Source organism: Rhinolophus sinicus, chromosome 16, assembly GCF_057876585.1.
Source record: "Rhinolophus sinicus isolate RSI-liver-muscle chromosome 16, RSI-T2T, whole genome shotgun sequence".
Lineage (NCBI taxonomy): Eukaryota > Metazoa > Chordata > Mammalia > Chiroptera > Rhinolophidae > Rhinolophus > Rhinolophus sinicus.
In genome coordinates, this window is record NC_142516.1 from 61,356,748 (window position 1) to 61,381,915 (window position 25,168).

The following is a 25,168-nucleotide window of genomic DNA, read 5'->3' on the forward strand; positions in this document are numbered from 1 at the left end:
AAGTCTCCTGCCCATATGAGATGACCAGAATATGGCAGCCAAAAGTGAATAGTGAATCAAGCTGTAAGTTACAAGGAAGTCCAACACTTATCTCTTAATTCTTAATCAGTTTTGAACTAGCCTAAACTTAGTGAAATGAAACAAAATACTTGATAATTAATTGCAATGCTTCCAATGACAGTGGAATTGGGGCTCCATTTTGGATTCGTTTTTGCCTTTATTTTCTTGGTCACCTCTGTCACTCAACACACACACACTGACACACTTCTGAAATTATATTGTCCAGAATAATCTCAGTGATATTTACATAGCAAATGTGTGTATGTAAGTATATATATATATACACACACACAGACACACACACGTGTATGTATGTATATATGTATATATATATGTATATGTATGTGTTTGTGTGTGTGTGTGTGTATATATATGTAGTGTGTGTGTGTGTGTACATGTATATATTTTATATGGGCACAGAGAGATAAATTTATACCCGATCTGGGAAAATACAGATGTCAGGTTTGAGTGTGTTGTAGGATACTGAGTCAACACTCCTCCTGAACAGAAATGTAAATCTGCTATCCAAATCAACAGAAATGAAAAATTAAAACCTCATTAATTTTCTTTTTATCTAGACTGCTGTCACACTGTTTGTTGTCCTTAACTCCTCAAATTTTTATGTTACCATTCATTAATGGTAGGATGCTTACAGTCCTGTGAATTAAATGGCATTTTTGATAGTAGACATTTTTACAAAACTAGTAGTTGTTTTATAGGTTATTATTGAAACATTCTCTCCAGAATATTTGGAAACCAGCCCTACCTCAGGAGAAAAATTCAATGCAAAATTCTAGTGAACAACAATCAAAACAAACAAACAAAAAAACCTAAAATGTAAAGAAGTACATATTACATGAAAGCTATAAAAGCTAAGCAAATTCTTGCAAATTAAAAATATGAAATTCAGTCACTTCAATCCCTTTCAATATAAAACAAATCATCCATACTGGTCACGCAGACAGTTCCCTCTACATTCAAATTATTCACTTCAAGATAAGCTCCCACCAAACTCTTTAGGGGTTTAGCTAATTTACTGCACAGATACGGCACGTCTGTTGTAATAACAGGTAGGATGTATTGGGGTCGACCATTTATCAGAATTAGACTTCTTTTCTCAATTCACAGTGAATTATGCTGCCTGCATGACTCCCCTCTCTCAGAGCCTGCCATCCCCTTACGGCCCCTAATGTGGCAGGCAAACAAAATTGACAGTCTCATCTTGTCAACAAGGGGCGATTCTCCTGAGAAGCCATTTAACTTTGCAGAGGAAGCAATGTATTAATGTGCCTGTCCCAGGAATGTTAATCATCTTCAAGCTTCAGACCTATCTTTGACGTGAACGAAATCACCAAATTTGTTTACTAAATGAATCGTAATATGCTAATAAGAAAGCATGACATATATGGAAAAGCCAAACAGATGGTTTGTTTACTCCACTTTGCAACTTTATAAATGTTGTAACTCTGAAGATGTGAGAATTATTGGTGTGTTGGCAGAGGCAAACATGTCTTTCGCATACTAAATCTGTTGCTACAGTTAGAAAACAATTTGTCATTGCTGTGGAATGCATAAAAAATGTTAATGTTGTGATCGCATTTGGGAAAGCAGATTGGTAGATGGGAAATGTGTACGCTGGATGCATGGGTTAAGTGTAGTATTAATATCCACCAGCCCTGTTCCCTAACCATTTTCCTTTTGAGTTGTATCTGACATATCAAGGCTTCTCCGGGGTGCTGATTATTCAGTAGGTACCTGTTACACTGCACCGTGAGACACTGAGTGTTATCTACTGTGAACAGTACTGTGTTTTCACAGCATTTGGAAATTTTCTCAATCAGGCAGCTCATATGGTGCTCGGTTCACTATTTTTGGGTACAAAAAACATAGCCATGAGTGCTGGCATCTTTTAAGGATTTAAATAAACCTGAGGTAAAATTTTTGAACTCTGTATCTACCTTGTATGAAGTCACCATCAAGCCCCCCATCCCTTGATTTATAGTCTAACTGATATAGTTTAGAAGACCTATTTCCAAAATAACAAGAACAAGTTTTTCTCTTGATATTCAAAATTTTCTGCCGTTTTAAAACTTAGTTTTCTTTTCTAATGTGCGGAACATGGAGCATCAATTTCTTTCTGACATCTTTTTCAAAGAAAATACTTCCTAAGACTAAATATGGAAAATGTTTTCTATCACTAAAATGGTTAATTTATGACCTTTTAAAAAGATAATGTTAGGGATGTATGAGTTCCCCAAGGGAGGGGACGGAATTTTGCAGACAATACTATTATTTAGCTATAGCCTTATCTAGAATTGAAAAAGAAACTACTGAAGATATACATGAGCAAAAAAAAAAAAAAAGCACAAAATCTAATTTATATCTTTGATTAAACAATGCTGAAACTGTCAGCTGAAACACGAAAACTTTAGATAACCAACCATCAATGCTACTAAACATTTCGATTTTTAGAAACACTCAGGTGATTTTTGCGAAATTCTTTTTACTGTTCATTGCCACAAACATAGCTGAAGAAGCAGAATTTTAATTCTTTCTCCCAGTAATCTCAACCTCTCCCAACTTCTTAGTCCTCCATATACACATCGAGACCACCACCCATCTTGTGGGATTTCCTGGTGTACCACTATGTCATGTTGAAATGTTTACCTGTCTGCAGAAGAGAAATGAGAGAGCAAAGTGATCTGCAGAAACCACTGAGTTCATCCTGTTGCCCAAGGATCACTTTGGAGTAAGAAACATTAGTGGCTATCCCAGCCTGGCGCTGAGATCTCATTTGAAACATCTCATTCCTGACCAACAAAGAAAATTTCAATAAAGTACTTTTACTGGTTTAACAACAGGGAGCTCCTGGGATTGTCAAAGTGCTAAGCCTTTTCCAAGGAGAGAAGAAATCAGCAGCTCAAATATAATTAACCTTCCATTCTCAATGCAAACTGCCACGCACAGGAGCTCTGCAGTCTATTAGCTAAGTCATAATGGCCAACAGCAGAAGCAAAATTGGTCAAAAACTTGGCTGCTGCTGTCATATTTTTGGAATTATGATTAATGGCACTAATAATGTGGATGATTACTGGTATGTGTATCTCCAGCAGTTTATCATATTGCTCTGGCTGCCTACGTCCACAATAAACAGGATGCTATCATTTACCTCTTTATTGAAGGCAATCCTTCTCTTTGAAAGAGCATATTCTAATTACTTCGTAATGTTTTATGTCTTAAACATTTTGCAGCTCTGGACCTTGCCAACTGCTTCGTGTCTACCATTGATTAATTACTGAATGTTTAATCAAAATTTAGAAACTAATGCAGTCATTTATGAGCTCACTACAGTGCCAAAGTAGTTAGGCTTTGCTCCCAAGTTTGGAGAGGGTTGGGTTCAAAATCAAATCCCAGCCATGCACGAGGATCCAAGAATTTCACCTTGGGTGCTCTGAGGTTGCCAATTCCATCTCTGCTGATGAATGGAAGGCAATCTAAGTACAGGGTAAACAGCAGCTTTACCTACCTTCTCCCCACTCGATTTCCCTTTCCTCTTCTCCCAGTTCCCTAATCCACAGAGCACCTCCCGTGGCTGCTTCTGAGAACAAGAAGGTCCTCGTGAATACCCATCATGAGAACATAGTTTTGAAGTGGTTAAACAAGTGAAAAATAATTTGCTGGGACAAATACATGAGTTTTTTTTTTTTTTAATGTGGATTTTTTATGGTACTGTCATACAACCATTCACCGTTGAAGTTAAGTGTTTTTTTAATACCATTACTGAACTGCTGAAATGGATGCTAATATAGCTTGGAGTGCTAATGTCAAGTCCTGGTAATAAAAAAGACAGACTGCTGAATGAAATAATTTCAAGTAAAAAATAGAACAAAAGTGCTCTCTCTCTTGCTCTCCACTTTTATTGAATTGGGACTGACTGAGCCAATTGCTTTAGAAGTCTGTAAAACACAATTACTAGTGAGCGAACTGACCCACCAGTGCCCCCTCTGTGACAGAGCAGACTAAGGAGGCAGCAGAGTTAGAGCAGCTCCCCTCAGCGGGCCATCAGACCGAAGAGGCTTCCTTCTGAATGTCTGTTGTTCTCATTGCCTAAATCTGTCTCCTTGTACTTACAAAATCTTGTTATTTCCCGTCAATGTGGTAAAATAACTTCATACATTACCTTCCAAGATAAAGATGTCTATTCTGACAATTAAGGATGATCTGTCTTTTGATATTCTTATTTATGTGGGTGTTTATGTATAAACACACATATACATTATGTGGATGCATTTAGATTAGGACGTTAGCATAATTTTTGAATAGTGGGTAATAATTCAGATTGATAGACGCAATCGCAAAACTGAAGCATCGCTTGCATATGTTCAGTTAGCAACACTTGCCTTTTTTCTTTTTTTTCCTGAAGGTAAAGTCAAAATAATTAGAGCAAGTAAGAAAAATAATTAAAGTAGAAGTGGGTAACATTTTTCCCCCTAGTTAATAAAAGGAGTAATAAACTCCATAAAGTACTAGAGTTAAGATCACTAACACTTCAGGCATAACAGCTTTTTACCAGGAATTTACAGCTCCTGTTTTAATTCAAGCAGCTTGCATTAGGACATAAAATCTAGGTATTTTTTTCTTTTCTTTTTTTAGTGTAGTTTTATGTTAAATAACTGAAGAAAACTTGTCCTTTCCTAAAAAGTATTCTTTCTTCCTCTTTCCTTAGCCTGCTTCTTGCTCACACATGCACACGCACACATACACACATATCTTGGCACTCAAGAATCAGTTACTAACTCCCTTTTTTATGACATTGCAATTTCGGGGCACGTGTAAACTCTTTTCATATTCTGCCACATTCATTTATTTGAAGCTTGTGGGATTCTCACAGTAAAAACATTAAATTATTTCTGAGGACTTTTAAAAGAGAAAAAAACACTATCTCGTCCAATCTTCGCTATGAAATTTCAACAGAGAAAGAAAAGTCTTCCTTCTGAAGATCTCAAATGAATAATTATGTATAAAAAAGATTCACCCGCAAAAAAAGTCTATCAGAGGGTCAGATAGGTGGACTAGAGGGAGAAACCAGGAAGACGACCCTTTCAAAGGGGTGTCATCCTGAAAAACACCGCTTGTGCACTCAGTGTGTGCGTTCTGTTTTAAAGGCTATTTTTGCCTGAAATTTTAAGATAATGCTGGCAAGAGCAGTCGCTTGTTCCTTTCGAGGGAAGGGAAGAATAAGGAGCATATAGAAGCATTATGTCTGTGCAACGGAAGTTATGTAGCCACAAGAGATTTAATGTAACTCCTATCGATAGAAATTTGTAAATATCTCTCTGTGTCATGGTAGGGAAGGAATTCGCCTGCCATTAAGCTTTGTTGTCTATTTAGTAGGCAGTTGGGTGGAAGTGACTAGTGTGGTTCTTGGAGTGGAGGAGTGAAAGGTCAGCAGAGGCTTAAATGAGCTTGTCTTACATCCAGCTGGGCCAGCAGGCAGTCATTAGGAAGATCGGAGGCCCACTTTAGGCTTGACAGAGTCTCTCCCTGTGATACTAGGAGGCTGTTTTGCTCATTGCTCTTCTCCCAGTATATAAAAAGAACCCCAGAGACAGGAATGACACCGAAGTTTATCTTACTACCAAAGTTTTGCTTGAGGAGGGCACAACTAGCACTTACTCAGAAGGGGATTTATTTTGTTTGTTTGCCTGTGATGGAAAGTAATGGAGGTAAGTACAAAAGACCTATTGATCTGCTGGATCTATTGTGAAACCAAATAGAGTAACCGGGGAAAAATCTCTCTCCCTTAACGTTTAAAAGTCAGAGGACTGGCACAGTTTCACTTCATAAAAGAATTTTGGAAAAGGAGAGTTGCAGTTTGATAAGCAAAAATATAGGAAATGAAATAGATGGCTCATACCTTAAAATGTTCTCTTCTAGATCAGGGTAAAGGGTATCAAATATATGGTGATAGAAAGAGAACTGACTCTGGGTGGTGAACACACAATGTGATATGTAGATGATGTATTACAGAATTGGACACCTGAAATCTATGTAACTTTACTAACAATTCTCACCCCAATAAACTTTAGTTAAAAAAGAAAATGTTCTCTTCTTGTATTTGGAGAGAATTAACATACTGTATTTGACAGCTAATTATATTAGGGCAAATATACTAATAGTTATCTTGAATTGGTGCTAAGTGGCTCATTTCTTGGAGGTATTGCCTAGTGAAATCATGTGTATTTATTGAAAATCTCTCCTTAGAAAAGTTCTCTGTAAGTTTCCAAACATAGAGGATAATGGAAAAAATGGATGTTGCTGCTGAGGTGATAACAGGAGGCAGGTAGCATGTTTTTGCATCTTCACCTCTGTTGTTAATGTATGCAGTGGCTCATCAAAGGTAGCTCATGTTAATTTATTCCTGCACACCTGTACAGGGCTGGAAGTCAGGTAATCAGACAAGCAAAAACTATATATCTCTGCTTTTGAGCTATAGCTACCCAGAGGCCTATATATGAACAAATTTAGTTCTGGAGACATCAGCAGGTTTTAATAAACCAAATACAGATGTCTTACTCCACACGAATCAAGAAGTTTACATGTTTAAATCTGGACTGATTTAACTAGTAAGGAGAAGGTTCACACTTGGCACCAATGGTTGCCTCATATTTATTTATAAATCACCCTAAGCAAATATTATTTTGTTTTCAAATTTATTCAGGGGGCTGAATCATCTTTCGTACACCTTGAGGAGCAAACATATATGCTTACGTTTGATAAAATTTAAGACAAACTTTGGCAATTAGTGGCCGCTATTCTCAGAGGAAGAGAGGAACAGAGATGGTGAAACTCACGGAAGATGAAAAACAGATAAGTACTTCTTTCTATGTGGACCATCTAGTTTCTGGTAGAAAGTCTTCATTGTAATTGAGGGAGTTTTAAAATTGCCAATTACTAAAACCGATACACATAGATTTCAACATGTTAGCAAATGATAAGGAAGTTTAGGGAAGAGGACAGAGGGTGTCTGTTTGTTTGTTTATTTTCTGAATTAAAACCAAATGCAATTTATAAATGGGCTTTCCTTAAATACAGGCGATCCATAGCCCCTCTGCCCTCCTGAGGATCAAAATTCAAGACAGAGGAGGAGAATATGACCAAAGGAAACCAGACCAAGCTAATTCTGACTATAACACTTGTCTTCAGGAAAATTTCCCTTACGAAGGCTAGGTTCTAGGCCAGTTAGTTATAACTTCTTCTTCCCAGGGAGTATTTCATGTGTGTACTTCAAATCTGAGGGCCAACTTCCTGTTCCCTGACAGAATAGTATCTTAGGAGGAAAAAAAAAAATCATGGGATAAACCAGAAGGAAGAAGGGTGTTTAGAAACTTTCAGGACTAACACTACACAACGTCATCAGTATACATTTAAATACTTTAGCAATCACCTTATAGTATCATAGTTCTTTACAGAGAAAACAAGTCACATTTCACGTCTATAACTCAGAATGAAAATGATTCTAACAGCCATCTATCTACGGACTGGATGAATTGGACTTTGTGGTTATTAGCTTACTCTTTGCCTTTAGTGTGGAATGGTCCTCTCTGCTTTTGAATTTATTAAACTCAAACTCATTCACAACTGTATAAAACAGAGTATCTTAAACACTGCTTAGAATACTCAGTCCTCACAGACCTTGTGTGTGCCCCCCTCTTTCTCTTCTCCCTTTCTGCTGACTTTAGGCAAAGAACATTCTTCCTGTTTCAGAAAACCTTCCACTTGATCTTATAAAATCTAGAAAGACCTGGAAATCTCTGTTAACAAGCTGCCAAATGTAAGACACAGTATTTAACATCTTTCTACTTTCATCTTATTAACATGCCTATCTAGAGACCAAAAATGTTACTCCCTTGTGTATAACCATCTTGGAAGAAGCCCATGACGACCCGTGTATCACTCCTGTACGGTGTTCTGAGCCCAAAGACAAGAAGGCTGCTTCCATAAACAGAAGGACAAGGGTTATTCTGTTAGTTTTATCACAGGCATCCTAGAAACCCTTGCACACTTCAGCCCCCACTCAAAATCCCCTCTAGTGCTTTATTTGTACAAGGAAGACATTGTGGAGTCAAGGATGGATGAATCAAGACTCTGGGGAGAGGAAAGAAATGGGCCTGAGGACAGCAGGCAAAGAAAGAAAGCAAAGGGTGGTTTCTGTTGGAAACCATCCTGATGGAAGGTCTGTTGGCTCCGAGAAAGCTAAGAAAACCTGCTTTAGCTTCATAGTGAACTGAAGAGGATAAAAGTAGGGACACAAAATTCCTGGGGTTCTCGTGACTAATACAGTAAAAGTGAAGAGAAAGAGAAAGGTAAGTCTAAAGGTTAGATTGGAGATGTGATCCAGGAGGCTTTGTGAATAAGGAGGATAAATTACAGGTCGACATTAGTTGATGAAATGACGATAAAAGGCTGAAACGGGAATATAGTTATTTTGAGTCCACTCTGCTGAAACGCAGGAAGAGGCTGGTACCCCAATGGCATCACTATTTCTGGTTATTTGGTGGTAACTATACTTGGGTCATATATTAATTCAAGTCATAGACTCAACAAGGATGGACACTTTTCTTCTTTAAAAGACGTCAAAATTAAAGTACGAGTTTTTGTTATGTTTTTTAACCTGGGATCAAATTACTTGAGTATCCTTGAAAAGCAAAATTTCGAGTGAGAATCAAAAACTTTCTTTGTACAGTATTTTTTTCAATTTGCTTTTCTTCATTTACTATGTGTGACAAAACTCCAGAATTAAAAAGATTGGGTGTGATGTGATATTTTACCCAAATGAAATGTATCACCTATCTTTTGAGGTTTGCCATCTCCTATGTGACTAAGCACACATGGGAGATACCAGGACTACCCTTCCCACCTGGAATATCTTGGTTATCCTAGACACTGGTCTAAATTCCCATATGGCTGGTCACCTGCCAAGTTCCCAGTCCTTAGAATAAAAATGGAGATTGAAACATTCACCTATCAATAAATATTGTTTCCTTAGACAAAACACCCTCTCAATAGTACCTGCTTATGCACTAGGACGTAAAAACACAAGTGACATAAATGAAAGCACCAAGCTTCGGGTGTTAAAGCCTTTTGGTCCCAGAGTCATTTATTCCAGTGTTATGACTTGCAGTATTTTCAGCAAACCAACTAAAACTGTGATAGGAATTCATGCAAATAAGCTTAAATTTTGGCTTGTCTTCAAACACTCCATTTCCATAAATATTTTATGCAGGTTTTCATGAGTCTTTTATTTTTGTTAAAAAAAAGTCCAATGCATTAACCTCATTATCACAAGTGCACTATTTCAAATTTAAAAGAATGAATATTACTCACAAACTTAGGGAGGGAGAGGTTGGATGTAGTATTATATTTTATTATTCAAAGTATAGCTATCATAGCTGCCATATTCTGGGACTGTCAATGATAAAACTGAAAAGAACTTTGTGACTATCAACCATTTTTTATAGAAAAATATAAATGGGAGTGGGGGAGAGGGGTTTAGGGAGGGGACATTTTTAAGAGGATAGATTTTTCTTCAAAGCCATAGTTGAGTTGTATAAAGAAAGGCACTTATTTTTCTCAGAAATTTTGCTTTTCATGGACTGGGCCCCTTGCACTATACTTCAAAATAATGGAAAACATTTTTTTTTTTTTAAACATTCAGATTAAAAGAGACTAATCTTTTAAATATGAAGACAAAAAACAGAGTATTCTAGAAGGAAGTCACTATTTTTCTGCGGTACTTATTCGTTACTTTGTCCAGGAACTCTCCATAATTGATAAGCACCAGAATTTGGGTGGTGGCTATTTGGAAAATTCCTAATTAACTTTGTTTTCTTCCACGTATATTGATTTTTACCACGTAATAAAATTTTCTCCATAAAATACTTTTTAAAGACCATGTAAAACCAAAAAAACACATCCAACATAATAGGAAGAATTAACTGGTGTGTGACTCTAGCTGGGCTTGTGTATTATGTAAAGGATCTGCTCACAAGCTCATCTCCCCAAGTGTAGGATGACTGTGGTACCCCACCACTGACCACCTTGACACATTCCATTTCTATTACATTTTCTTTAGGATTGAAAAAGAACATTGTAGGTTTAGAACCAGCTGCTTCTGTTTAAGCCCAACTGTTTCAGAGCTGCAGCTACATAGCTAAGGTGTGATGTCATCTGAAGGCTGGACAGAATATATTCTAAGTAATCCTAAAAGTATATGCATGCCTCCCCTCCTGTGCATCACTGCCATGACAGACAGCATCCACATTTTAGAGATGTGCTCAAAGACACTGTGAGGTAAAACAAAGAAACCCACACCGCCATACCATCTCCCCATATTAGCAATTACTTTAGTCCCATGTTCTTCGGATATTTTCATGACTCTTAAAGAATTCAAGGACATACTAAATACTCATGTAAGAATGATAACATTTCTGGTTATACCTACGGAGATGCAGGCTGTCTCGATGTCCTGGACCTATGGTTCTTTCCATCCGTAAATTTCTGTTTCTATATTGGATAAATATGTGTGTATGAAGATAATATATTGATTTAATTAAAAAGCCACAAGGCAAAGCAGAAATACCTACAACAGAAGCTGCGGCTTCTACGTGAAGGTTCATGGGGAAGCAGGGCACTGTGTACATAGTTCACTGAGTCACACCTCGATGCATGGAAAAACACACACACACACATACACAGAGCACAGAGAAAAATGGCGTGCATTACTGGGGAAGATGGCACATGATTCTGCATGCTTAATCATGACAAGCACCAACTGCAACAATCCTTCATGAGCATGGCAGCTTGGTTATCTTGTGGTCACTGAGGACAATCTTTACAGTGCATCCAAACATCCGAGTTGGATTTTTCTAATGTTAAAGTCCAACAAGACTGGCACCCTCCACCCCCAGCAGGAGCAGCCAATGGAGATTTACTGACCTGTCTCTGCTTCGGCGAGAGGGGAAGGCAGCATTACAGCCAGCCACCGTGCAGACATGCATCTCTTTTAAGTGAACGTTCCTGTAGTGAAGCTTCACGCTGTAGGAGCTTTTGAAACTCTTCTTGCACACATAACAGATTTTGGGGTCTGGGCTAGAACACAGGTCCCCTTCTGGGGAGAACTTTTGAGGGCTGCCGTAATTCAGAGACGATGCAAAGCTTTCGTGCAGGGCTGCCATGCTGGCTCCCCCACCGTTGTACAGTCCGTACTGGCTCATGTAAAACATGTCGTAAGTGGGATCTGTAAATTCTTCCTTCACCTTGATGACGTCCTGGTGAGAGGGCTCACTGTGGTGCTCGTCGGGCCGCTCACTGCTCATCAGGACTTTTTCGCTCACTTCACTATGAAGGTGCTCATCCCCTTCCATGGACTCCTCCCCTAGTTTGGGCTCCGAAGACTCAGACTCGTTCTCATAGTCCCGCTCAGGTTCTTGGTCTTCAGAAGTCATGCTGTCGGCCCTTCTTATTTCAGTCCGTGAAATGCACCGGGACCTGCTATGCTTGGAAAAGTCCTTCACCGACATGCCTGGGCTCATCTCCTCTTGGGAGTGGCAATGATTGTCATGGCTCACGTCGTTGACCACAGTGCCAGCGTCATTGGGGTCGTCGTCTTCATCGTCAAACTCGTCAGCGGTGTCAATAATTTCCTTCTCGATCTTCACAGGCATGCTGGACTTCCTGGGCTTCTTCTTAGGGGCCAGGTCGGCACTGGGCTCATGAGCGGCCATCATCACTACTGGCACTGCTGGCTCAGAGGGTGGTGCGGGGTGTTGCTCCATGGTACCACTGGTCGGGATGATGGGACTGGTCGGGAGAGAGGTGGGAGGACTCACCATTTCCCCCGGAGTGAGTAAACTTCTATAAAACGGAGGGACTGGCTGGACAGTCTTCAGCCCAGGAAACACCAGCTGGCTAGGGAGAGGACTTTGTAAGACGGGGTCTAGCGGGGGAGTGGTAAAACCCATTGGGGGCCGGCCAGGGCTGGTGAGTGTGAGATTTGACTTTGTACTTGCTATGACGGGGGTAGCAGCTCCTGACGTGGCCCGAATTAAATCTTTGTCTCGGTTATTCCTTAGCATGGGCATGTGAAGGCGAGGGTTAGGGTTTGCACTGTGGCGGTTACGGCTTCGGAGGGAGCTAAAGACCATGTTGCAACCTTCGATGGTACACCGATGTTTGATCTTCAGGTGAACGGCATTATAATGAATTTTGAGAGTACCTTTATCATAGAACGTCTTCCCGCATGCGTTACAGAACACTCTTCCTTTCCTAGAGGCTGACCCCATCCTTCTCATCCGGTGAATCCGGAATGAGCTTTTCGGGTGTTCCGTTTTGGTCAGATCACTGACTGGGGCAGAATTCTGAATAGGGGACACACAGGCTGGCTCGGTTTTGGGCTCCACATTAGTAATGCTGGTCAGGGCGTTTCTATTGGGCGTCTGATCATTCTTGTAAGGTGTAGGAGATACTTCAGATTCGCTGCTCTCATTATATTCATTCTGGGTTGAAAGGCTCGGTTCCCGCAGCCTCAGTCCTGGTTGCTCTAACAATAGCCCGTTTGGAGGCAATCCTAGCAGTGGGGCTGAGACCGGGTTTATGTACTGGAATGGAAGCAGAAACGCAAGGCTGTTGGGGATGTTTTCAAAGTGATGAATGCTGGAAGGGTTGCTGTTCTCTAGGTGAGCAAGGAGGCTGGGACTCCTGGTGCGATTATTGCTCTCAATGAAAGTCCTGATGTCTGAGTCTGTCTTTGAAGATGGTACAGCCACGGCTTGCCCTTCTTTCTCCTGAATTGCCATCAGCTCTACAATGGATTTGGTTTCTCCAAACCGCAGAAACTGCTGAAGGGTGATGATTTCCTCTTCTCGGGACATGATGGCCCAGCGGTCCAGCACCTTGCCGGCAGCATCCTAGAGGCCACATCAAAGAAACAACAAAGACAAACACAAAAACTTATTGATTGCGCATAATTATTCATTGCAACTGAAGGTGCTCTGTCTGCTCATGAAACACTGAGAGCGAGAGCAGAAAACAACATGCAAACACTGTTAATAAAAGTCGACCCACAAAGCAAACTTTTCTGCCATGCAAATGTAGTAATTAGAGTCACAGTTAGAGAAACAGATTGAGTTTAATAATGTCAAAACAAACAAAATGTAGACCACTGGGGCTCTGTGAGCTAAAATGCCTTTACTACTGCTATTTTAACAACAATGGTCTGTGTACTATGCGACTATTTAGCATACATTAGTACAAGATGTGAACTCTTGCTGCGCAACCCAGTATAAATGCAAAAAAATGGTACTTTAATTCTTATTAAACAATGACACCATAGGAAGGAATTAAGTACATTTTGCAAATTTTACTTCTTCAACCCAAGCAGACATGACACTGATTCAATGATGAAAATTGTTTTAAATAGGAGCTATAACATGATTTTCTAAGTCAAAAAGATGAATAAAGTAGCATTACCTTCTCTACCCCCATTACTAAGCCATATTTTAATTTTTTTTAATGGCTATATTCTAGTGTCATTTAATAGTGGGCAATTTCATAAGGTAGAGTAAGGAAAAACAGTAATTGTACTTCTCCAGAAAATTGATTGTAATCCTATGATTCAAAGTTTGAGTTAGACTTAAAGTATTTGACTTTTATGATCTTGTTATATATGACAGTTACAAATATTTAGAAAGTAAACACGTGATGGATTTAGATAGAATAAAGGTGTAAAAATGTTGTCTCTTAACATCCTCCTCTGATAGCAAAGGGAGCCCACAGAGAATACACATCAGTAATCACCAGACTATGTGTTGTTAAATATACATTAAAAAGCATTTCATACTTTCATTTTTGCTAGTAACTACGAGATTTGCCTCGAGGTAGAACTTAAAAACCCTGCAATGCAATGTCAGGCAATCCATTTCAGGATGGATTGAGAGAAATCTATTCAAACACTTAAATAATGACTCCATTATTTTCTAGGGCCCAGCTTCCTCCCACCAGGACAAGACACTTTGCAACCTTCTGTGAATGACACTTGTTCCAACCCAGACCACCAATTTAAGAAAGCATAAAATCTTAAAAATCAGAAAGATACTTATTAATTACAACGAGAAAAATGGTAACTTTACAATGGCAAAACCTAGCAGATACCCCTTTATCCAAGGGATCCACGTTATCAAGACCAGTGGGCAGTACTGTCACGTACCTACTCACAGATGTACTGAGAGGGCACCTCGTTCCTTGTGTGGGATTCTTGTAAAAAATTTACAACACGAGAACACATCAAACAAACCCAAATGGAAAGGCATTCTACAAAATAGTGGCTAACATTTTTCAAAATGTAAAGTCAGGAAAGAAATTTTAAAAAGGACCAAAGAATACTTTTAGGTTGGAGGAAACGAAGGAAATGAGACATATAAACATAACGTGAAATCCTAGAGATCCTAGCCCAGAAAAAGGACATTAGTGGGGAAAGTGGTAAAATTTGACTAGAGTCTCTAGATTAGTTAATAATATGGCATCAATCTTAATTTCTTGGTTTCAACAAATGCACTATGCTTACGTTAGATAGTATATTAGAGGACACAGGATGAAGAGAACGGTACTGTTTCTGCAATGGAAAATCCTTTCTCATAGACAGTTCTACTTAGCCTTGTGCTATAAAATTCTCTCTGGACCACAATCAGACGGTCTGAACTGTGACAACTAGTTCGATTACAAGGAGATACTTGTCATGTACTGAAATTACTTAAAAAAAGAAGCTGCTAGGTATGTGCTATTCTTCACAAGGCTCACTCCTAGCATTCTATGATTTTGCATACAGTGTATGTGTGCGTGTGGGTGTCCATTCTTAAGTGAACTGTCAAACACAGATGCCCCTCCCTCATCTTATAGATAAAAGTAGCTTTCAGATAAAATGCTCGCAGGCAGCTATCTACTCAGAATAGTCAATGTAATGAGGTGCGTACATGGTGAACCTGGGGTCCTGCAAGTCAGTTTTTAAAAAGTATCCCTCATAGCAGTTGGTCTACCTCATCTAGTTTTTGGAATAGGGCAAGTAAGGGGGAGTGTTGGTGATGCAGACAAATAGAGAAATTTTAAATTGTGATTTTGTATAGATTATCTCATTTGAACCTCGTAATAGCTTCCAGAGCTCAGCAAATATTTAACAGATGAGAAACCAGAGGTGAAGAAAGGTGATATGGCTTGTTAAGGTTGCCAAGATGCTAACGTGGGGTTCAGGCCGGAACCCAGAAATGCTGACACCAAATTCACTGAGCACAGTGGCTGTCATTCCATGATGCCGTTTCCCAGGGGAGCACACTGAGCTTGTGATCCCGAGGAGTAGGCTGGTCTCTAGAGTCCTGTCAGGTCTTCTACACCATTTTTCTTTTACCATCAAATCCATGCTCTTCACTGTTTTTTTTTATAAAGCCTTTCACTATGGAGTGTTTCTCAGGCTGAACCCCAACCTGAGCAGCATGCAGTCCTTTCTTCCTCAGGTTCTTCCCAGGCAGCCTGCACCTAAATCTGCATGTGGATAATGTACTTACCTAGCTGCCGGCCTCTGGTATTAAAACAGGCTTTAGAAACCATAGCAACTGATCAAACCCACCTGAAGCATCTTGCTTCCATCACCCTCGTCTTCCCTCACCCCGCAGTCCGTTGCCGTCCCATATGGTTTCTCTTTTCTCCTGACCTGCCACAAGGCCTGTTGCTATTTCTGAAACCACTACCTTTCAGACTCTCTTAGTTCTGAGTAACTGTCTCTGCTAAAATGGAGACTGTTAGGTTAAATCACTTACTTTTGGTGGAAGAGGCCCAAGGAAGCAAGATTTAGAACTTTGCTGGTAGCCTGAATCATATAAGAGAAACTTCATTTACGGTGGTAAGAAAAGCAGCAATTTATACTCATGCAGAAGGTCAAGATCACATCCTTGTAAACAAATGTGCTTGGGAACAGGACACATACCTATAATACATTGCACATTCAAACTGCAGTCCCCCTGACAGGTCACCCCCTGAATCCAGGCTCTACGAAGTGCCACAGAAGTTCTTTCCAAACAAGCTATCATTCATATTCGAGGCAGATAATCTAATACCATCATGTTCATACAGCAGCAAGAAACAAAGTAGACTTTCTTAGCCACATAATGAGTCTGCAAGCTCCATTCTAGGAATGGCTATCAGTTTTAGTGTATCCTTGGACAAACTGGTTGAAGGGAGTCAGAAATCATCAAAGGGAAGAAAGTGAAGCCCAGGTTGTTTTTTTCTAAAGATCTTTGTGACAAAAATAAGCATGGTCTGGTGCAGAGATTCTCCAACAGTGGCTGAAGACTCCTCTCTTAAGGTAAAGGACCAGTGTCAGTCTGAGGGCTGCTTTTTCTTTCTCTCTTTCTTTCTTTCTTTTTTTTTTAACCAGCCTGCAAGTAATTGAGAGTAACCATTTGGAACCCTTTACGACAATCTGATACTGCCGCAAGAACTAAAGGCATTAATTTTCTTTTTAGTAATTTTTAAAAATTTTATTTAACTTAAGTATTGGCTCAAGACTGATTAGGGGGAAACCTGGTCCTTCCTCAGAGATAGTTTGAGAAGCACAGATGTAAAATCTAGGCCCCCTTGCCATGTGAAATAAACTTTACCAGACTGAATAAGAGACATAAAAAAAATAGGTATTACCATAAAAACATTAATAAAACAAAAAATCAGTCTGTTACAAATATCCTGACTGCTGACCAACCCATATTGGGACACTGTCTTGTGCATGAATAATAAATTACATCAAGTGTGTAACTGGACACTTGTCCTTCCCATTCAATTTTGTTAGTTGGTGAGTCAATTCCTTTAGGCCTTCCCATTTGTAACCAAATTCAGTGACCTTTAACCCTTTACCTGGGAAATTGTTATTTACAGAATGAGGATAAGATTTATCCAGTTAAGTGAAATGCAAGGTATTATTTTAAGTATTGATTTCCTGTGAAAACAACTGGCTATACTATTAATTAAAAGATGAGTAACACCAAATGACCCAGACTTATAAACTGGTTTTACTGGGTTCAGAAAAAGTATAAAACACTTAAAATATTTATATCTAAGCATTTTACATGAAAAAAACTTCCGTTTATCATTTCATCAGAACTAGTGATTCTCACTTGGTATAAACCTGGCACCCAATTCTATATGGTTCTGCAAAGTAATTTTTAAAAATCTTTTTTGTACTATGCTCAACTGTCATGTTTTGGATGGTTTTATTTGAGCTCTTTCTTCACATCAAAGCATCTTATATGACTTGCAGTTTTAAAATCAAAGTAAAGTAAGGTTGTTGGTTTTTTTTTTTGGGGGGGGGTGGGGAAGAGAAGGAAAGCTTGTAAAGAGATGGAAGAAAGACCAGATAAGAAGCTTTGGGATAATTAGATTGTTAGGAGACCTCAAGCCCAGAGAATCCTCAGCCCAACAAGGATTCCATCTTGGCAGGCCTCTATCATGCCACAGCACAGAGGAAAAACAATTCCTTCTGTCCATGCATGGAAATGAGGGAAGAACACTAAACAAAGCAGAGATCTAGGGCCTATTTGCGCTAGCAGTATTCAAATTATTAAGAAATAAGCAAATAATTTAATTCTAAAAGACAGATGCAGAATAATTTAATTTTCTGTTCTAGTACATGAACTTCTTGTCAGATTTAAGGCACAATTTAAAGGAAAATCTTAAAATGATTAGCTAAAACCAAAAAATATTCCCCTTTGATATAATTTTAAATCTTTTGATTAAATGACATTGAGCAATAGGGACTGCTAACCAGCTAGAACAACATCAGAGGTTTATGAGACATACTTTTTTATTTCATGTCTTTGCATGGTGTGCCGTCTTAAGAAATAATTCCATCGTGACCATATTAGCAACTTATTTTCATAACCAGTTTCCTGTTGGAATTTTCTATTCTTTCTCCTTCAGGATTAATTCAGAGATTAAAGCAAGAGGAATGGGGTTGGGTAGAAGGTATAGAAATCACCCAATTTCAAGCCTATCCAGCTTGGTACACTATCAGGTAAAATTTAACAGTAATTGCCAAGCTAAAAATTGATGAAACAATGCTATGCAAAGCCTTGAATACCAGGTTTTCTGGATGCTTCAGTCTTAAGGGTAAACAAACAGTGGGAGATCTGCACGATGGAATACGACTGGACCACAAAAAGGGATAAACTATTGCTACACGGTACAACATGGATGACTCTCAAAAGCATTACGCTAATAATAGAAGGAGACATACCCAAAAGAGTCTGTCAGTCCAATCACAGAAAATTCTGGAAAAGTTAAGGCTACAGTAACAGAAAGGAGATAAGTGGTTGACAGGGGCTGAGGGTAAGGGAAAGGAATTGACTGCAAAAGATTAGGGAATTTTGGTTGATGGAAATGTCCTCTATCTTGCCTGTGCTCATGCTTTTATGATTATACAGATTGTATGCTTCAAATTAGATTTGACTGTATGAAACTATACCTCCACGAAGTTGACTCAAAACACTAAATCATGCAAATTGCATGAAATCTCACGCTTGTAACTCAACATTCACAACTTGCCCCATTTGTAGGCCATCTTCTGCCTTCTCCCTTCTTGCATTCTACTGCGACCAGAATAACAGACACACATGCTCCCCATTCTCTCTTATCAGTGGAGTGTGCCTAACAATCCATTGTGACATGGAGAGTCAACATGAGAATTTCTGTTTTTTTAACCCAAAAAGATGATTTTTGCCTAACATTTCATATGTGAATTTACAGTAATATAGTACTCATTGAGAAATAGTTCCATATTTATCAGGTGCAAGCTCATATATTTTTATTAAAGGGGCTGTAGTCGTATAACTGTGGAGACTGCTTCTCCCCAGAGCTAATACTGATATGTGACAGGCACGTATTATGTGCACCCATGTTTGCAAGCACTTTGGAACAAGCCAATGAGGAACAGTCAGGTAATGTACCTTAGCTTATCTCCACCTGCTTTGTGCTGGCCTCTTGGTTAGGTGGATATGTGCCAGGGTATGACCCAGAAATTAGGAAACATATCATCTAACTGCTGGGTCACCTCAGGAGCGAGTGATGGGCTCAGACCATTATCTCAGATGATAGGAACAGGGCTATCCTATCAACTTAACAGATGGGGTCGGCACATGCAGAGCTCATGGATACCCCTTGTGGGTTGCACAGAGCTGACTATGAGAGCTGAAAGTAGCAGCAGTTTGAGGGAGATACTCTGGAAGAGGAGCCTTTGAATACCACACACAGTTTTAAAGAAAACAATGTATAGAAATCAGAAACCTTTCAGTCCTCTTCTCTTCCATTTCCCCACGAGTTACATAATTTAAAACTCAGATGGGTACCTATATAACAAGCAGATACTTCCATTTGAAATGGTCTTTCTCAAGTCAAGTCACTTTTAAAACTCTTCTCTTAGCCAACAAGTTTAACTGATCTGGGGCTCTCCACTGACATCAGAGCCAATTTTTCCCTTCTTTTGTTAGATTATGTTTATCTCTCTAATTTATATGACTTGGCAATCTTAAGTGTGCCTGGGTGAAAGTTTGTGTGTCTGTGTGCCTGCGTGTGCGTGCGTGTGCGTGTGTGTGTGTGTGTGTGTGTGTGTGTGTGTGTAAGCAGGCAAGAAAAGGAGATGAATAAAAATGGTAAAACAAAACAAAATTCTTACTGAAAATAATAGATTCTGGGAAGTATTTAGGGAAATTTTTACAGCAATGTTGTGATAATTTCTGAGAAATACTTGAAACGATGTGGGAAAAGAACTTGGCATGCATATTTGTTTTAGCAAATTTACATTTAAACACCCATTTCTTGCACGGTACTGAATGAGAAAGATATACCACTAGCATATACAATATACATCAGAGCAGTCTGGTTGTATAAGCAAACAAAATTATACCATTCTCTATTCACACAGAGCTCTTGTATGTGATGGTGCTTTTGCAGTATTTCAAGCTAATGTTTCTAGGAGGCCAGCTGAAACAACTGTAATATCTGTAGGCAGAATGAAAAATACTCATTTATATCATGATTGCACCAAATGGTTCAAATTAAGACTTGAGAAAAAAAAAAAATCAACATTTGTTTTGGGTAATGAAAACCTTACTCAATTCCCATGATTTGGAAATTTGTATGTTTCAGAATTTCTCACGAGCATCACTTCAAAAATACAATGTTGACCAGTCACATCCTTGCTTCTTTCTCTCAAGCTCTAGGACAGACGTGTCCCATGAGAATCACCAAGGTGTGGGCCAGACAAAAAAAATGAAACAAAACAAAAAACTTCCAAATAAAACCCAAGATGGGACTTTGTTAATATTTATCCATGTGAACAGCGCTTTTGGAAAACAAAGATGCTTTCCCTGTCAACCCAAGATTGACAGCCCGTCAGTGTACAAACATGAGTGTGCAAACATCAGAGCTGGGTATACACTGGTTGGCTGTGATTACAGAAGCTGATGTTAATGTCAGTATGTCCAGATTGTAAAGAACTTTATTTGAAGTATCTTTCCAATTCCTCCTTTTTCCTCACAAAAAGGAACGGATGCTACAGGAATACCCACTGTTGGTTAGAATGCTAGAGCGCTCAGAAAACTTTGCATTGAAGAATTTTCTGTCAAGATGAAAACCTTATTAGTCCTCGTTAGCTGATCTGCTAACGTAGACGTCTTCTCTATATAAACATTGTTTGCACACACGGGTTGACATTAAAAGAGTAACTTACCACAATATGTGCATTACACAAATGTGCACATGTACACGGAGCTTGCCATTTTTGGCTCACTCCTATGGTATACGAGCCTCATTATAAATCTATCTCATTATAACATTTAAAATGTTCTACCATGGAGAATGGTGGTATAATGAAGTTAAGACCTATCAAACTATTTGCCAAAAAAAGCACAAAGTTAGGGAAAGCCTTTCCTTGGATGAAACTAAGTTTGAGGAGCATGGCACTTGACTGAAGTTGGTAGCAGAAGAAAAAAGTAACAGGGTAATTTTATGTGACTTTCAGGTACTTTCTCTGATCTATCTTTCAATATGTAAATTTCCATCATTTCTTTTTCTAATCCATATTTGAAGATATTTTCACAGTGCAAAAGATACCATTTAAAAGAAAAAAACTGATAAAGTGAACAATATAACCTCCCAACACGATCAGCTGTCGAACCAAAATACCATTTTGGAAATGCCAGGGCACAAGTTTTAAATTGTCCTTGTGATTCTTAAAACATATTGTTTGACTTTTGATAAAAAAATTCACTTTGTTATAGAATGTTCTTGATTAGGGACCAGATAAGAATATATAATTCAGAGGGCTATCACTTTTTTCCTCAGTACCAGTCTGTACAGCAATTTCACTTTAAAAACTGTGATTATGATAGAGCACTCTGGGGTTACAACATATTTAATCACAGAAGCTCCAGCTAAGCTCTATTAAAGGCCTGTCAGGATTTCTTCTCTGTACCCAGGAATTTTAGCTTGTCTAGCTTAAAACCAGCCATCCGCATTTCCTCTATGGGCATTTGTTTGCAAATAAATAAAGCAGGTGCCTTGCTTTGCCATATAAAAAGAAATTTCTGAGGAGTAAATTACTTTCTGCAATGTCTAGAATTGCACTTCAAAGATTCAAAGTATTTTTCAAATTACCTACCTCCATCCTAAATCAAACCTGAGAAATTTTTAAAGACATGATACATTTCAATATTTAATAATAGTCCCTTAGGGATCATTTAAGTTTCAAAATAGAAAATCTTAAGTCCCGCTGATACTTCTAACATACCAACCTTTAATGTAAAATTACCTGTAGTCCTTACCTTAAGCACTGAATATTTAACGCTATACCTGGAAGCTAACACAGAATTAGCATACGAAAGTTCCAAATTTTGATTATGCTTAATATAACTTACACATAAACAACCTTAGAGGAAAATAAACAACCTAAGTGAATGACACCTAAATTCTAGTCTTGGTTTTGCAAATGGTCATCTGTGTGACTGCCGAATCTCCAATACCCAGCTCTAGTTTCCTCACATGTACATAAGAGTCTTACTAAAGTTTCTAAGCCCCAATTGCTTTTTTTCGACTATCGAAGCCTAGAATCTGGACACACAAATCATCTTAATTAAAATGTTTTAAACCCTAGGCTAATATTTTTCCTTGTAACCAACGTACATAACCAACTAATTTTCAGAATCCATGCCCTTATGCGAGAGTCCCTGTATTATCCTATATTCTGGATGCTTCCCTTGGCGTTTCTGTCTGGGGCTGCTTATCAGTGATGTGATTAGAGGTACTAATTCTTCCGGATTAATTTGTACTCCTGGTCAATTCAATGATCAGCTCAAGTGAAAACTTTGCTTGTTAACTAGGGAAATTGCTCAAGAAAGTCCCTAAGAGGCCGTGGAACCCCCTGGAATCACACCAGTAGGGTTTATGAATATTCTTGCAACTTGATCAACCATGCCAGAATAAATGTTACACCTCCATAAAGCTGTCTACATAAGCATCTGTAGTCTTCCAGGGGTCTCTGCAGTTCCAAAAAAAAAAAAAAAAGTAGCAGTATTTGTTTATAAGACACCCCCCCCCCCCCCCGTCCCCCCAATTAAACCCTTTAAACAGACACAAGTTATTTACTTGGAGATGACCATGGCTGAGATGCTAGAGGGTAAATCATTTTATGGTTCAGGACAGCAAAGGAACAGTTTGAAATTCTCAGAGGAAACACTAGAAACAGGAGGAAAGAGAAGGATGGTCCCTGCAAGTGGTCTTGTTTCCTTCTACACTCAGACATAAAGATAAGCCCATGTCCTAGGACGCCTATAAATCGGCTTGCTTTGCAATAACCAATACTCACCAGAGCCCTTTCTGACATATTTTGCTTTGAGGTCTACATTTTCTAGTTTACCTCTCTGTCCAACCGACGTCCTGCCACTGAGTTTGTAGAAAGCCTCTGTATATCTGGGGGTCTCTGCTGGGCCTTTACATTTCTAAACAGAAGGCCAGAGACCCTGGCATTTTCTGACGTGCATTCCTATTATGTCTGATAAGCAGCAAACATTTTCTTCATAATGACAGTGATTTTACACATCAGGTAAGGGCTGAAACCTTGGAACAGATTCAAGGCCACAGCCTCCAATCTTTGTTTGAAGTTTTAACTGTGCAGCCGAGATTCTCAATACCGGTATGTTATCAGAGCTCCCAAAGCTTGAATGGAAGATTCTATTTCACATATTATACTTTGAATTACTCCACAACTGAAGCTGATTGAACAACCCTAAGGAACTTTAACATATTCATTAGGATGTGAGGGGGCAGGGGTGCAAAGGGACTGAACGCTCACCAAGCAGTATTCCATAAAACACGCTGAGGACTAAGTGTGTGATTGAACAGAAAGATGTATTGGGAAATTTAACTTTGTTCTTCTCTGGGTATAAGAATAGCCGTAGAACACAAAGATTAATTTCCTGCTTTAGCATTCATCAGGGAACAACACATTATTACTTGTAACACATACACAAGGCTGTTGATGGATATCCTTCCCTTTGATTGCTCAGATTAACTGTGTTCCTAGCAAAGGTGCACACACACACATGCACGCACACACACACGTGTGTATTATTATAAAACCACATATGCACTAACAGTTTGTGTTTCTGTATATTCATAAGCAGCCATCAATGTAGATACTATACATTTTATTGGTCCACAAAGTAGAGGTGATTTAGAGTTGGTGCCTGACTGAACAAATATAGATCAAAAACGGAATAATCAGAGTTGTCAATATATGGGACTGTCACGAAAAACTCAGAAATTCACAATAAAGGAGGCTAAGAGTAGGCAGCATGCATTATGGAGCACAAGGTAATAACTGCGTCTACATGCCTTAATACCCTCTTGTCCCAGCAGTCCTGACTTTCTAAGCAGCCCACTTCTCCACATTAACAGTAGTCATTTGGAGAGCAGCAAACGTGCCATTAGAAGCACTTTTACAAGTGTATATTCATCCACCAATTAGCTTAATGTGGCCGCTTTCTGCATATTTTCTATCCAGGCTTGCACAAATCTTATTAATATTTCCCCCTAGCGCTTTGACAGATTACCTTGTCATTATGCATCCTGGAGCCTTTTAAACAATATGGGTAAACTACTGTTTGTGAGGTTAATGACAATTATCCCCTAATTACTGCATAAGTCACTTAGTCCACTTTATCTCATAGGCAGGGTTCTGCTCTGTGTAGCTGCCATTGTGTCACTGTAAATGAATCTTGTATTGCTATGTTTATCTGCCATTGCCGTGTAAATTATACTGACAGAAGAATGAACAAATTACTGTGTGTCATCACTTAAATACTGCCTCTGAAATTAAAAAAAAAAAAAATGCTTCGGCACGGAGCCTGAAGTGTGATTTTAGCAGATCACAATTAGTAAAAACATATTTAATGTTTTCTGTGACATTTCAAGGCTGGTAGCTTAGAATCTGGAATCACAGCAATGGTGCTGGGGATGAGTGGGAGGTGAAGAGCAATGGAAGGAAAAGGAAGGGAAAAAAAGGGTGAAAACTGAAATAGTAATGCCGGCCCAATCTCGAATGCACCTCCTATTATTTTAATAGCCGATAGAGCATTCTTCAAGTATTTTCCAAGGCTTATCAAGTCTAAATCAAATTCAGTGGGTTAGGCAGAAGCCACACTCTTCAGCCGGGATCTTTTCTTTTTTCGGGGGGAGGGGAAGGGGGGGTTACTTATAACCAGTTCAGACATAAAACATGGAATCTACGTAATTGAGAACAGATAATGTAATACAGGCCACAGGCTAAGCCAATTTCACTGATGCATTTTTAAACATTATTAAACAGGTTCAGAAACACTGTTTCCAAAGTTGCATTTGAAATTGTTTAACAATGTTTACATCAATGAAATTAGTTTAGTCCATTGCTGCATCAGGGTGACTACATCTGCTCTGATACAATTTACAGGGAAAACAGGACAATAGGAACATCCTTAAG

The 25,168-nt window shown here is 38.9% G+C and overlaps 1 protein-coding gene across 11 annotated transcripts in view; it reads right to left on the reverse strand.

The window, feature by feature from the left end:
• Positions 1-25,168, reverse strand: part of BNC2 (basonuclin zinc finger protein 2) — a 414,097-nt gene that overhangs the window by 14,904 nt on the left and 374,025 nt on the right. For 5 of the 11 annotated variants that reach the window (XM_074330349.2, XM_088793666.1, XM_074330350.2 and 2 more), the window contains 2 exons: positions 11,059-13,028; positions 10,561-10,626 (listed from right to left, as the gene is read on the reverse strand). In XM_074330349.2, the coding sequence (XP_074186450.1) occupies positions 10,561-10,626; positions 11,059-13,028 (2,036 nt within the window). Of the gene's footprint in view, positions 1-3,586; positions 3,659-10,560; positions 10,627-11,058; positions 13,029-25,168 lie in introns of all 11 variants that reach the window. The other 6 variants (XM_019739200.3, XM_088793665.1, XM_019739202.3 and 3 more) reach the window with 3 other exon arrangements.